The sequence below is a fragment of the Leucopleurus acutus genome, assembly GCF_964270905.1.
Source record: "Leucopleurus acutus genome assembly, chromosome: 1".
Lineage (NCBI taxonomy): Eukaryota > Metazoa > Chordata > Mammalia > Artiodactyla > Delphinidae > Leucopleurus > Leucopleurus acutus.
In genome coordinates this window covers 67215466-67231103 of record NC_139142.1, presented here as the reverse complement: position 1 = coordinate 67231103, position 15638 = coordinate 67215466, and the positions used below count along the sequence as shown (strand labels likewise).

The 15638-nt window shown below is 34.9% G+C and overlaps 1 protein-coding gene across 3 annotated transcripts in view; it reads left to right on the top strand.

The window, feature by feature from the left end:
• SCFD1 (sec1 family domain containing 1) overlaps nucleotides 1-15638 on the top strand; it is a gene marked incomplete at its 5' end in the record, with an annotated part of 134459 nt that overhangs the window by 49455 nt on the left and 69366 nt on the right. For all 3 annotated transcript variants that reach the window (XR_014326722.1, XM_082854025.1, XM_082854026.1), the window contains 4 exons: nucleotides 7834-7973; nucleotides 10837-10927; nucleotides 11864-11937; nucleotides 12626-12707. Coding sequence is in view for 2 of the 3 variants with exons in the window: in XM_082854025.1 (XP_082710151.1) it covers nucleotides 7834-7973; nucleotides 10837-10927; nucleotides 11864-11937; nucleotides 12626-12707 (387 nt within the window). The remainder of the gene's footprint in view (nucleotides 1-7833; nucleotides 7974-10836; nucleotides 10928-11863; nucleotides 11938-12625; nucleotides 12708-15638) is intronic.

The window sequence follows — 15638 nt, the reverse complement described above, 5'->3', positions numbered from 1 at the left end:
ACTATTATTCAACATAGTTTTGGAAGTTTTCGCCATAGCAATCAGAGAAGAAAAAGAAATAAAAGCAATCCAAATTGGAAAAGAAGAAGTAAAGCTGTCACTATTTGCAGATGACATGATACTATACATAGAGAATCCTACAGATGCTACCAGCAAACTACTAGAGCTAATCAATGAATTTGGTAAAGTAGCAGGATACAAAATTAATGCACAGAAATCTCTTGCATTCCTACACACTAATGATGAAAAATCTGAAAGTGAAATTAAGAAAACACTCCCATTTACCATTGCAACAAAAAGAATAAAATATCTAGGAATAAACCCCCCTAAGGTGACAAAAGACCTGTATGCAGAAAATTATAAGACACTGATGAAAGAAATTAAAGATGATACAAATAGATAGAGAGATATACCATGTTCTTGGGTTGGAAGAATCAACTTTGTGAAAATGACTCTACTCCCCAAAGCAATCTACAGATTCAATGCAATCCCTGTCAAACTACCACTGGCAATTTTCACAGAACTAGAACAAAAAATTTCACAATTTGTATGGAAACACAAAAGACCCCGAATAGCCAAAGCAATCTTGAGAACGAAAAATGGAGATGGAGGAATCAGGCTCCCTGACTTCAGATTATACTACAAAGCTACAATAATCAAGAGAGTATGATACTGGCACAAAAACAGAAATATAGATCAATGGAACAGGATAGAAAGCACAGAGATAAACCCACGCACATATGGTCACCTTATCTTTGATAAAGGAGGCAAGAATATGCAGTGGAGAAAAGACAGCCTCTTCAATAAGTGGTGCTGGGAAAACTGGACAGCTACATGTAAAAGAATGAAATTAGAACCCTCCCTAACACCATACACAAAAATAAGCTCAAAATGGATTAAAAACCTAAATGTAAGACCAGGCACCATCAAACTCTTAGAGGAAAACATAGGCAGAACACTCTATGACATAAATCACAGCAAGATCCTTTTTGACCCACCTCCTAGAGAAATGGAAATAAAAACAAAAATAAACAAATGGGACCTAATGAAACTTTAAAGCTTTTGCACAGTAAAGGAAACCATAAACAAGCCGAAAAGACAGCCCTCAGAATGGGAGAAAATATTTGCAAATGAAGCAACTGACAAAGGATTAATTTCCAAAGCATACAAGCAACTCATGCAGCTCAATATCAAAAAAACAAACAACCCAATCCAAAAATGGGTAGAAGACCTAAATAGACATTTCTCCAAAGAAGATATACGGATTGCCAGCAAACACATGAAAGAATGCTCAAAATCATTAATCATTAGAGAAATGCAAATCAAAACTACAATGAGATATCATCTCACACCGGTCAGAATGGCCATCATGAAAAAATCTACAAACAATAAATGCTGGAGAGGGTGTGGAGAAAAGGGAACCCTCTTGCACTGTTTGTGGGAATGTAAATTGATACAGCCACTATGGAGAACAGTTGGAGGTTCCTTAAAAAACTAAATATGGAACTACCATAGGACCCAGCAATCCCACTATTGGGCATATACCCTGAGAAAACCATAATTCAGAAAGATTCATGTACCAAAATGTTCATTGCAGCTCTATTACAATAGCCAGGACATGGAAGCAGCCTAAGTGTCCATCAGCAGATGAATGGATAAAGAAGATGTGTCATATATATATAATGGAATATTACTCAGCCATAAAAAGGAACGAAACTGAGTTATTTGTAGTGAGGTGGATGGACCTAGAGACTGTCATACAGAGTAAGTCAGAAAGACAAAAACAAATACCATATGCTAACACATATATATATGGAATCTAAAAAAAAAAAAGGGTCAGAAGAACCTAGGGGCAAGACGGGAATAAAGATGCAGACCTACTAGAGAATAGACTAGAGGATATGGGAGGAGGAAGGGTAAGCTGTGACAAAGTAAGAGAGTGGCGTGGCCATATATTCACTTCCAAACGTAAAATAGATAGCTAGTGGGAAGCAGCCGCATAGCACAGGGAGATCAGCTCGGTGCTTTGTGACCACCTAGAGGGGTGGGATAGGGAGGATGGGAGGGAGATGTAAGAGGGAAGAGATTTGGGGACATATGTATAACTGATTCACTTTGTTATAAAGCAGAAACTGACACACCATTGTAAAGCAATTATACTCTAATAAAGATGTTAATAAATAAATAAATAAATAAAAGTCATGTACCAAAATGTTTGTTGCAGCTCTATTTACCATAGCTAGGACATGGAAGCAACCTAAGTGTCCATCAACATATGAATGGGTAAAGAAGATGTGGCACATATATACAATGGAATATTACTCATAGAAAAAGGAACAAAACTGAGTTATTTGTTGTGAGGTGGATGGACCTAGAGACTGTCATACAGAGTGAAGTAAGTCAGAAAAAGAAAAACAAATACCATATACTAGCACATATATATGGAATCTAAAAAAAAAAAGAAAAAATGGTCAGAAGAACCGAGGGGCAGTATGGGAATAAAGACGCAGACCTACTAGAGATGGACTTGAGATATGGGGAGGGGGAAGGGTAAGCTGGGACAAAGTGAAACAGTGGCATGGACATATATACACTACCAAACGTAAAATAGATAGCTAGTGGGAAGCAGCCGCATAGCACAGGGAGATCAGCTCCGTGCTTTGTGACCACCTGGAGGGGTGGGATAGGGAGAGTGGGAGAGAGGGAGATGCAACAGGGAAGAGATATGGGGGCATATGTATATGTATAAGTGATTCACTGTGTTATAAAGCAGAAACTGACACACCATTGTAAAGCAATTGTACTCTAATAAAGATGTTAAAAAAAAGTGGCTTCTGTAGTGTAGGGGTTAAACACTGAATTAGGTATAAGATAGATTGGAAGACGTGGCATAGGTGAGAGAATATAGACAAACCTTGAAAGAGTTTTGCTGTATAGGAGAGCTGAGAAAAGGGGTGACTGCTGGAAGGGGATGTGAAATCAAAAAAAGATTTTTAAATGAGAGAAAGTACAGCATGTTTGTGTATTCCCTATTGGAGAATGATCGAAAGAGAAGAGTTGGTTGTGGAGATAAGAGTGTCCTGCAGGTCTGTATGAGGCATTAGTGACCAGGATGACTACAGACCAGGATTTCTCAACCTTGGCATTATTGACATTTTGGGCCTGATAATTCTTTGCTGTAGGGGGCTGTCCTGTGTATTGTAGGATGTTTAGCAGCATCCCTGACCTCTACTCTCTAGATACCAGTAGCAACCCTTAGTTCTGGACCACCAAAATGTCTTCATTGTCAAATATTCCCATGGGGTAGAGAGGGGTAAAATTGTCTCTGATTAAGAATTACGGTTATAGGCTAATGATGGGAGTTTCAAAGCTGGAGTTGTTTTAGGGAAGAGGACAAGTGAAGAGTCTGGGAGTAACAAGGAAGACACCCAGCCCAATCCTGGGTCCAGTGGTTTGAGATGTGTGTAAAAAAAAAAAAAAAAAAAACAAGAGGTTGTGGTCTGAGAAGGCTACAGGAGATAGCCAGTTGGTGTTCAACTAGAGCAAGAAAGTGTTCAGTGGAAGTTGAGAGCAGATGTTCAGAATAGGAGATTTTGCTGAGTACGAGTTCGAGAGGGTAGGCAGAATGGTTTCAGGAATCCAGTAAGAAAGAGAGATGGAATCTGAAAAGGGGTGGCATGATGAGTTAGTTTTGATAGTCTCAAATTAGATTTGGTTGGTGGGTCCCTGCCTGTTGGGTGGGAGCAAGGGTCTTAGTAAGAGCATACAGATCAGGGGTCACCTCTTCACTCCTGCCAGTGGTGTGTGGAGGCCATATAGCGCATCGAGATACCGGGATCCTTTCTAATTCCTAAACTTGAAGAGTTCCTAGAGGAAATTAAAGTACATGATGCTTTGAGTGCAGGCGATAAGATGTGTGTACAGGTAATTGCAATGTAAAGGAATATGCTGAGTCCCCATTGTCAGAAGAGAAATTGGGAAACACAAGTTATGGCAGACATTCCCCAAAACTAGACAAGGCTAATACTGATTTTGAGGTTTTTACTATTGCAGAGTGAAATGAGAATAATAAGGAATATGAATGAGTTTTTACAACTGACCTTGTATCCTTATGAGATATACTAATTTTTATTTTCTACTATTTGAAGTTAAAATATTATTTTAAAAATACAAGACAGTAAAAGTATATGGTAGGGGTTTGGGGGGCTTTGTTCTAATCTTCTTCACTTCCCAGAATAAAAAGTTGGAAACCATGTGTTTCCAAGGAATTCAATTCAACAAATATTTATTAAGTGCCTCCTCTGTACCAGGCACTGCTGGTCACTGGGATACAAGGTAAACAAAGGAGACATGATCCCTGCTTGCATGGAGGTTACAATAGTGGATTCCTGTGGACATTTGGGTTATTGTTTTTTTTATTTTTTGTTATAAATAATAGAGCAATGCACATCTCTAGTTAACTTTCTTAGGCGAGGTTCTCAGATTCCATATTACCCTTTAAGCCATCTTTTCGCAGTAACATTATTATTAAAATATTTAGGTCTTGTGAAAATAGTCTCTGAGAAAATTGGTTATAACAACCTATACAGCTTATATTGAGTTAATCCTGCTCATTAATTTTAATACACTTTCTAGATGTGAAAAAACTACAACTGAGATATCATAACCAACTGTAAGCAAGCCATTTTTTGTTGATTGTTAAAACTGCAGCTATTTTCTTGTGAAAATAGTCTCTGAGAAAATTGGTTATAACAACCTATACAGCTTATATTGAGTTAATCCTGCTCATTAATTTTAATACACTTTCTAGATGTGAAAAAACTACAACTGAGATATCATAACCAACTGTAAGCAAGCCATTTTTTGTTGATTGTTAAAACTGCAGCTTTTGAGGTTTCTTCCGAGCTTTCAAAATTCTTAATAGTTATACCCTCCACCTCCACAAGATGGAGTAAAAGTTGTAGATGGGAGTTTCAAGTTTAAGTTGAAATTGGAGCTTGCTTTTTATATTAAATATCTTTGCCTGAAAATCCAGAACATTGATAATATTTATATATCAGGCCCTGGAAACTGCTGTGAAAATTCACACAGCCTCTCTGTGTGTCAGAAAGGTGATTGTTGTCCTTTAACATGGCAGATACACTCTTCTGATGAAAAACTTTGCAGTGTCCCTTTCCTTTTCTCAGGATATAAGAAGCAAAATTAGTAATCAGAAAGTCATGATTCCTTTCTGTCGTGTCTTGGTTGCAGGGGCTGTGGATTTGATTGTTCAACTGCAATGAGTAGTTTTAGGCAAAGGGTGGACATTATTTCATTGCCGTGTCTTGTCCTTTAGTTGGCCTTTGTTTTTCTGAATCTTAGGTGCCCTTGTTTGTGCCTTTGGCCCTCTGCTACTGACTCTCATTATTTAAAATATTAAATCAGAATTTGTACTAATTACATAAGGACTTTAGTAAAGTTTATTTTGTTCTTGCCACTCAAGAAGAGAAAAGGAAGTCATTTCCAAGTTAATATATACTTTTAAAAGGTTATTAGAAAAACATTTTAGAAGAACTCGTTTTCTTAAAGATATATGACATTTCTGCATTTGGTTGATTGTATCTTTGTGGGGTACAATTTGACATTATTTCTCTTTTTCCAGTATTTCCTGTAAACTGATAGATCTAGCGACTTAATTAGATTTGGCGCAATTCCTTGCCAAAATAAACGTTACTTTTACTTTGCTTGGCTTTTTTTCTCATGTGAATATAAATCTTAGCTCTGCATAAATAGGTGTTAACCTATATTACCCAAATGTAACTTTGTTAATATTAGCTCTGTCTGCCTCCCCTGGTCTGCTTTAACTCATGGAAGGAAAACAAGACTGCTGAAGACTTACCCATGTTTTCCCAGTGGGATTTACTTATATCTGGTGATTTGGCACACCGTTGTCCAGTTTTCTAAGTCAGGAAAGTGTGAATATCAGTGGAAATAGATTAGACTTTACCATGTGAAAACTAATTCTGTTGTCTTCTATACCCATGTCTTCAGTTCCTTTAACATGATTGAGTACAGCACAGAATGTTCTGATTTCCCAATTTTCAAGACTGAAATTATTTTTCCTTATTTGCCTGGGTATTAGTGCAAACAAGGGGAATGTTTCTTGCCGCTATTATGTTATTTCTGAAAAATCTTAACATCTTTGATTCCTTTATCATTTTGTGTTTTAAGTATTCCATCAATACTTAGGTATTAACATGCTGTCCTATTTTTAGAGCAGTAATTTTGCTAACAAGTTACTTGTGTTTTGAATGAGCTGTGTGTCATCACCACGGAAATCGTACTTCACTAGAAATTCTGGTTAATAAAGCTTAACTATTTAAAAATGTTTCTTTTCTTCAGTATCTTTGTTTTGTTAGATAACTTTTAAAAACAAAGGTTCTTCTCAGATGTAGCTGTTAACACCTGTTTATTGTACTTTCTTCCTATATGGATGATTTGCTGTGCCAAGGTGAGGTTAAGGTATGGGATGGGAAAAGGGATTAAATAGGGTTATATTATGTTATGTTTATCCTATGATAATATAAGGAGCCCATAGGAAAGACATAATACTGACAGGTTGAAATACAATATAGTACACTCTTCTTTGTCAAGAGGCTTGTTACTCTACTGGCATTTAGACATCTATATATTTTGCACTCTTTTTTTTTATGTCATGGGGGAAAATGACAAGGAAGTAAGCTATTGTAAAGGATTTATTTGAGAAAGTTACAGGGTATGGTCTAAGGATCCAATCTCAGTATTAATGACCTTTTCCTGTCAAGAGGAAATTAAATTATATTCGGTACATTTAATTTGCTAAGACCTAGAAGTTTAATCATTAAGAACTTATATCTTTGAACGAAGATGATTGTATCACAGTCATGCTAGATAATTTCTCCATATAATTTCTTTTGCTCATCATTCATTTGCTTATTGATATCCATATTTTATCTCTAGCTCACTATTCTTCAGAGTAGAGTTGAACCATAAAATACTGCTATTACATAAAGGAACCCACAAGTCTAATGCAAGAAGGATGGAGAAAGAATAGAAAAGATAGCTCACTTTTGTTTTTTTGTATGTTTGTTTTTTGAGAAAGGGCAAAAAAAATCAAGCCTCACGTGAGTAAAATTATGTCTACGCAGAAAAGCTTAGCAGCTATTAGTATGACTGGCTCTTAGCATTTATTTGAAAGGGAGTGCTATTATTATTGTAGCTTCTGTTGTAATTTTTTTTTAATGCAATCCATCAAGTAACAGGTCAGACTGTTAAGACTCTCTAAGAGTTTAAAAATTACATTTAAGGTTATGTTTGTTACTGGAAACAATTAAGCATCAAGAGACGTGGTCAAATAAATGTAGCCAAATATTTGTCTACTATGTAGACATGATAAAAATGAGGTAGATATGCATATTCAAATACAGGAAGAGCTCAAAATATTGATACATTATTAAATGAGAAGATTAAAGTACAAAGTATGTATAATGTAATCCCATTCTTTAAAATTTAAAGGATATGTTTGCTGACATATACAAAAATATTTTTCTAGAAGGATACACAAGAACCTAAACATGGTTTTATGGGCTTTCTGAAATTGTAATCATATGTATCTACTACTAAATTAAAATACATAAACAATTAAAGATACCTTTATGTAACGAAACATTGGAAGGAGGTCTTTTAGTTTCAGATCTGTATTTTGTCCTTGGAAATAGTAGAAAAGACAGTAAGAATCTGTGTTATATTTCTTATTGTAGGCAATGTTCTTAAATTCAGAAAACTGTTATTTAAAACAGAATTACTTTTTCCTAGGATTTCCACTTGAACAGAGTTAATTTGGAAGAGTCTTCAGGAGTGGAGAATTCCCCAGCTGGTGCTAGACCAAAGAGAAAAAACAAGAAGTCTTATGATTTAACTCCAGTTGATAAATTTTGGCAGAAACATAAAGGAAGGTAAATAAGAAAAACAATAAGTAAAAGATTCACCCCCTAAAAAGATATGCAGATGTCATATGACTTAATGGGTTTATAAAAAAAAAATCAAAACAGGTCACAGTGGTTCATCTACACCATGAATAAGAACTGTAATTAAATAGTCTATGGAGCTCTGTCTTTATTGTTTAATTTCCTAGTTCTTATGTTGCTTTTGTTAGTTGTTTTGTGGGAGCCACTTCCCTTTTCAGTAAGTTCACACCATATGATTTTATAGATTTTACAGATAGTCTTTCTCAATTTCATTTCTATCCCCATTGACCCTCTGCAGCACCATTTCTACCTTTCATTAAAATTGGTTTTTGTGATAGGGAAACATGAAAGTGTGATTTTCCTTTTTTGTTCCATGTTTGCCTTCATACAAACCCAATTTTAGATATCTGTGGAGAAAATACCTAAGCCTGAAAACAAGATTTATTCAAAGTACATTAGAAATAATAGGTAAAAAAATTTTAACAATTTGCCATGTGATTTATTATAGGTAGATATGCAGATCCCATGTGTTGCTATGACCCCTTAAAGTTGAGGTATTTCATGAGCTTAGTAACTGCTATAAAAGTTGTCTAGTTGTCTAGATAGGGAGGGTGGGAGGGAGATGCAAGAGGGAAGGGATATGGGGATATATGTATACATATAGCTGATTCACTATGTTATGCAGCAGAAACTAACACAACATTGTAAAGCAACTATACTCCAGTATGGCTAGAGGAATCATTCTAAAAAACAAACAAAAAAATCATTCCTCTGAGAGAAAAAGAATGTTCCTCATCAACAATTATGGAAATACAATGTTATTTATTATAATCTGGACTATTTCAACAGTTACTGTATCTATCTGTCTATATATATATATGTATATCTCCCTGATATGGCTGTTCATTTTGGTCTCATTTATGTTTAAAGAGAAGTAGGATATAGACTTGGTTCAATACAATTGGTTTTTTTGTATGCTTTATCTTTTTTTATTTATAACCTTTTTTTTTAAACACTGGAAAATCACATTGCTATAACAAAGAATTGTAGTTTCTCTGCAATGAAAAGTCACTATCTTTCTCTCTCTGACTAATGCAATTTTGGGTACTGTTATAATTTATTTTAAATTATTTTCTTCTCTTTGGAATCCTATATATAGTCTACATTTCCTTTTAGAATGGTAAAGTATAAGAATTTACATTATTTATAGAGGATGCAAGATATTTTAAAGTTAATTTTAAATTTCACATTCCCTAATAGAGAAACAAAAGCTTAAGAAAACAATTTCTTTATTCATATATGGAAATTTTGAATATTTTCTTTAGACCATATGTTTAGGAACAACTTAAGAGGTCAGTTGAATAGTAAGAACTTTAATTTTTTGTTTGTTAGGTAGGAATAGCCCTCACTCTGAATGTCATGCTACAATAGCAATGGGGCACAGATGCTGGGAGACAGCGTAGAGTTAAACAAGCTACTTAAATCTCTCTGAGCTTCATTTTCCTCATCAGTGAAATGTGGGATGATACTTCTACCTATTGTCCTATTTCAGGTTGTTGTGAAGATTGACATAATGTAAAGTAACTTGCCCCAAATCATCCAGCTTTCATTGGTAAAACCAGGTATAAAAACCAGTTCTGGCAGATTCTAAAGTCCCTGGTCTTAGCTGGCAGTAGTGTATATGTACCCCACCAAGACTGTGGTCAGAATTAAATGAGACAATAGAGACAGATTCTTAGCATAGTGTTTGTCATACAGTCAGCACTCAATAAATACAAGCAGTTATTATCGTCTGTTAGCCCTGAGACCTAAAGACACTAGAGATTTTAAGGATCATTTAGTTCAACAGCACATTTTACCTGCTCACTGCTGTTTTCTGACCACATAGACTCTGCTGGACCTCCGTTAGGGCCTGCAGTTGTCATGTAAAACTGGACTGTGTTTCTCAAAATCCTTTCAGGAGCTTTTGTCATTTCTGTGCTGATCATTAGTGAAGTGTTATCAAGTGTCAGCGTGGAGGAAGGGGGACGTGACCATTTCTTTCTTAAAGGAGAAGAAGCTGGCCTCCCCTAAGGCTGTAGATGAAAAATACTCAAGTTATAGCACAGGGAGATCAGCTCGGTGCTTTGTGACCACCTAGAGGGGTGGGATAGGGAGGGTGGGAGGGAGATGCAAGAGGGAAGGGATATGGGGATATATGTATACATATAGCTGATTCACTATGTTATGCAGCAGAAACTAACACAACATTGTAAAGCAACTATACTCCAGTAAAAATTAATAAAAACAAAACAAACAAACAAAAACTGGGCCCATGTTCTATTTTTACCAATGGTGGTCTAGATATTGAATTTACAGAATTAAAAGATTTTTTTCACAGTTACAGTTTTTTTCACAGCATGTAATATTTTTTAGTACATCTTTGTAGTTACATGGACCCTTTGACACTATATGTTAATTTGCCTGGTAATATTTAATTGATGTTTGATATACTGTGGTTTCTCTTACTTTGTTTTTCAGTCACTTAAATATCTTTTTATTTTTTCTAATAGTGTATAGGTGAAGAGAAAATGATAGTTAATGAAAAGAATAGAAATAAAATTTAAATTTGTTTATATATATATTACGCATTTTAAAGAAATAGTATTTACAATGTAAATAGATATCACAAGGATATATAGTAGTATTTATCCTAAATGTTTTCTGCCTGTGTTATATATAATGTACATTCAAATTTAAATGAAAACATTTGAAATAATAATAAATCCTCATTGTATATATTTCAAAATTCACACAAAAATCAATCTTCTAATCTCATACTTATAGTTCCTCTTGTGCAATACTGTTTCAGTCCATTCCCAGAAGTTGCAGAATCAGTTCAGCAAGAACTAGAGTCTTACAGAGCACAGGAAGATGAGGTTAAACGACTTAAAAGCATTATGGTAAGATTCTGTTTACTTTCTTGGAAATACAGGGAAGCAGAAGGACATCTGGAGGAGGAAAGAGGTTAACTTTTTTTCCTTACAAAAATTCAAGGCCATTCATTGCTTTAATAACAAAAAAATATATTCCCAACTTACATAAAAGATCTTTTTTAAAAAGAAATCTAAGTTCTAAGGAGAACTTAAATAATATGAATTTATGATTTGAAAAAATATATAATGTGAGTATATTTTAGAGATATATGTTCCAGTGCTGCTCATTTTACTATATTTTTGATCTAGCTTCAAATTTCAGCTGTACTGTTTATTACTGTGTGACCTGTGGCAAGTCTCTGGGCCTACTTCTCTTTTCTTTTTTCTTTTTTTTAATAAATTTATTTATTTTTGGCTGTGCATGGGCTTTCTCTAGTTATGGCGAGCAGGAACTACTCTGTTGCGGCGCACGGGCTTCTCATTGTGGTGGCTTCTTTTGTTATGGAACACGGGCTCTAGGTGCATGGGCTTCAGTAGTCATGGCACGTGGGTTCAGTAGTTGTGGCTCGTGGGCTCTAGAGCGCAGGCTCAGTAGTTGTGGCGCATGGGCTTAGTTGCTCCGCGGCATGTGGGATCTTCCTGGACCAGGGCTTGAACCCGTGTCCCCTGCATAGGCAGGTGGATTCTTAACCACTGTGCCACCAGGGAAGTCTCTGGGCCTATTTCTTTATCTGAAAATGCCAGCTGGTCCTTTTTTTAGTCATCCAACCATTCATTAGATTGGTGGTGACTAGAACTTTTCTGTAACTGTCAAAAATGCAGATGCTTGCTCCTTAGAAGGGAAGAATTATTATCCTGGGTGACCAGAATCTTACTGTTTATCAGTGATCTTAGGAATATATTGATTTTCATGCTTGGGCTTGGGATTTCTGAGTAGTTACTGGGACCTTTTTTTCCTTCCAGGGACTAGAAGGGGAAGATGAAGGAGCCATAAGTATGCTGTCTGACAATACTGCTAAGTTAACATCAGCCGTTAGGTAAGTAGGCAGTTTATCCTCTTTGAAATCTTTCTGTTGATAAGAATTTATTTTGGAGGTTAAAAAATTGATTAATATTTTTCATGATAGGAAATAATAGTAATAGCATATACCTTTAGACTAAAGAACTAAATTGTGTTTTTAATATGTTCAAGCTGATTTAAGTTCCCTCCTTTTCATATAGCAGATCATTTGTTCCTTTTACTAGTTAGAATTGTATAATGGGGGTAATTTTGCCACCGAGATAGTATCGCTGATAAAGTAAGGTGAGTTATTGTTAATTTTATCATTGCTGCTATTACTTTATTAGCTAAAGTTTAAGCAGTATCTTTTTCATACTTTAAATGCCATCAAGGAGAGAGAGTTTCGTGTTTTAGAAATTTCACATTAATCTGATTTTATTCTAAACCTCCAAATTTTGGAATCAGAAAGTTAAATGGTAGAATAATGATATTTGGGAGGCAGGTTATTTTAAAATAAGAAGCATTTCAACTGTATTAAAGTGGTAAATACTGTATGTGTTCAAGCCTAGAGATTAAGTTCAGTTGATAGTTTAACATGTAATTTTGTCCCTGTTTTACTGTTCCAAGTATCCTCAGAGGAAGCAACCAGGTGTGTGTTTTATTAAAATTTATGTCATTTCCTTAGAGAATTTAATGGTTAATTTTCAATTTTTTGATACTTGTAGTTCTTTGCCAGAACTCCTTGAAAAAAAAAGACTTATTGATCTCCATACAAATGTTGCCACTGCTGTTTTAGAACATATAAAGGTAAATTTAGCTTTTCCTTCCCCACAATATAGCTACTATTTTTGTAGGGTTTTAGACTTTGTAAGATTCTTTCATATTCATTGTCTTGTTGAGCCCTCACTGTAATGTTAAGAGATACAATTATTGAAGGCAGCATTATTACCTTCATTTTTGCAAATGAGGAAACCCATCCAGGAAGATCAGTGATTTGTCCAAGGTTACATGTTCAGTAAAGAGAAGTTAGCATCTGTGATATTTTTATTACGTTTTATTGTATTACTTTGTTAATAGTAGACCTGTATCTAAACATCGGTAATACAGATTTAGACAGCCCTTTTACTATAGTACTATCTAAAATATCTATTAATAACATCACTTCATTATGTAACTTGGTTCTGAACTTTTTAGTTTTAGATTAGTCTGTTAGCATTATTGCTTCTTACTGTTACCTGCTATACTGTGATTTTGAAACAAATGTATTGGATATTCTGTATGTTGTTATCATAGTTCTTTTTTCTCATTACTTCATTCATGGTAACTCTGTATCAGCTGGACTTAATCCATTCTTCAGTATTCTACTGTCATTTATTCTCTGGACATGGAACTGAATTCCAGTGACAGATTGATGATATACTAGAATGTGGCTATTACTGACCCCTACTTTCCATTTGAGATGATACATTTGAAAAAGCAATGTAAAAAAGCTGAATATGCTTGCTTCCTGTCCAAAGTATTGATAACAACTTGGATTTATGGAAAAGGGGATTAAACATTTTTCTTTCTTAATGATTTTAAAAGCCTTAGAGCATTAGAAAGGAGCTAATATAGATAGATAATGGACATTGTACAGCATAGAATTTAAACCTGCATAATTTCTGTTAAGCTGACAGCCCGATTTTTTTTCCCCCCACATCTTGATAGTGATGCTTGCTATTTTCATGTACCTACAGGAATAGAAACATAATTGAGCAGTCTATAGATGATTTCTGCTGCTGATATTTTCACTTCCATATGTTGCATCTCTGTAAAGTGGGAAAATGCTGATCAAATTTTTTTACCTGAGATCATTGTCTCCTGTGGAGATAATATATATAACCGGTAAAATGCAACAAAGAGCTATATTGAGAATTTACTTCACTAGGAGAGTAAAGGCTTTGCTTACAAGGCTAAATATGAAGACTGTGAATCTAATATAAAAAGTTAAACAAAAATGTATTGCATTAAAACAAAATATAGGTTCTGCTTTACATCTACTGAACTATAATTATGTAATCAAGATCTTATGATCCATTAAACAAATGTTTCTTGATTACATGCTGTTTATGACAGTTGTTAATAGTCCTGTATGTACCTTGAGATTTAAACTGTTCCATGGATTTTTTTGACATATAGTTTTTTCATTAATTTTTTTCATTATTAAATGTTTATTAATACTTATATTTTACTTTCTGACTTCAGTTCTCACAGTTGTAAAACCAGGAAAGTGCCAAGCTTAGCTTCTACTTCCAGACTGAATTGTGTAACCCAAAGTAACTAATTATCATACCAATGGAAAGTGCACAGTTTCATCTTATTCATAAAACTTTACAAACAGTATCCTGCCACAAATTTATATGAATATACTCTAGGTCAGAGACTAGAGCTTATGGTTTGAGAAAATTCTGGTTAAAGTAATTTACTTACTCAATTATGTTAAGTGGCTCTGTAGGTGTTGTGCTGGGCCCTAGAGATTCTGTAATAAACAGGACAGACAAGTTCTTTGTTCTCTTGGAGCTAATATAGTAGTGACAACAAACAAAGTAAGCAAATTAGAAAACAGGATAATGTCAGGCGTTTAGGTGATATGAAAACACCAAATTAGGGTGATGTGATATGATAGACACTGGCTCAGAGGGCTGTTCTAGAGTAAGTGAAATCACCATCAAAGGAAATCACCTTTGATAAGGTGATGTTTTAATTGAGACCCAAATCACATGAAGGAGCCAGTTAGTGAAAATTTCAGGGCCACGTTTTCCAGGCAGAGGGACTAATATGTGCTGCAAAGGCCTTAAGGCAGGAACAAATTGCTTTGAAGACCTAGAAGAAGTCTAATGTACTTATAGTGAGGAGAGAAAGAGTGATAGACTATGGGGTCAAGAGAAATAGGGATTTAAGTATGAAGAGGTTAATGCCATGATCTGATTTATGTTTTAACAAGAGAATGGTCTGAGCTGTGTGAGGGATGGGTGAGTTCTGGAAGTAAGTGGAGAACTGGAAGATGGCTATTATACGTGACTAGGTGAAAAATGGTGTTTTTTAAGGCATAAATTAAATGCTTATTTATGATTGTATATGAGTTTTTGAGAATCACTTTGTCCTAATAGATGCCGTCTGTCTGAGATACTTTAATAAGCCACCATGCCTGACCCAAAAATTCTGCTTTAAGACCTGGTTGCTTGGCTCTCTTTATAAGGGAACTTGTTTCTTCCAGGGCTGCTAATTGTCTGGCAGAGCATCTTATGCTAAGAAACTAATTTGTTATTCAGGGTGTTAAATACTTGTATATAAAATCTACATATTTTGGAATAATTTTTGTGCTGTAACTCAAGGAAGACACCATATTCCTAGTAGGATCTGATATAAAGAAACTATAAATGATATTATATATAAGGTCATTCACTTGCAGAGGGAAAATAATGTCATGTATAGAACACAGTATTCCTCATTGGATCATTCTAGGAAACCCAATTAATAGTAGAAGATTTTTTTAAATCATAGATAAAGGAGCATATTTATTTTAAATATTTACATATAAATTATAGTTGTATTTAATAAGCCACATACTCTGAGTTATTCTGATATAAGAAATTCTATTAGGGCTTCCCTGGTGGCGCAGTGGTTAGGAATCCGCCTGCCAATACAGGGGACACAGGTTCGAGCCCTGGTCCGGGAAGATCCCACATGCTGTGGAGC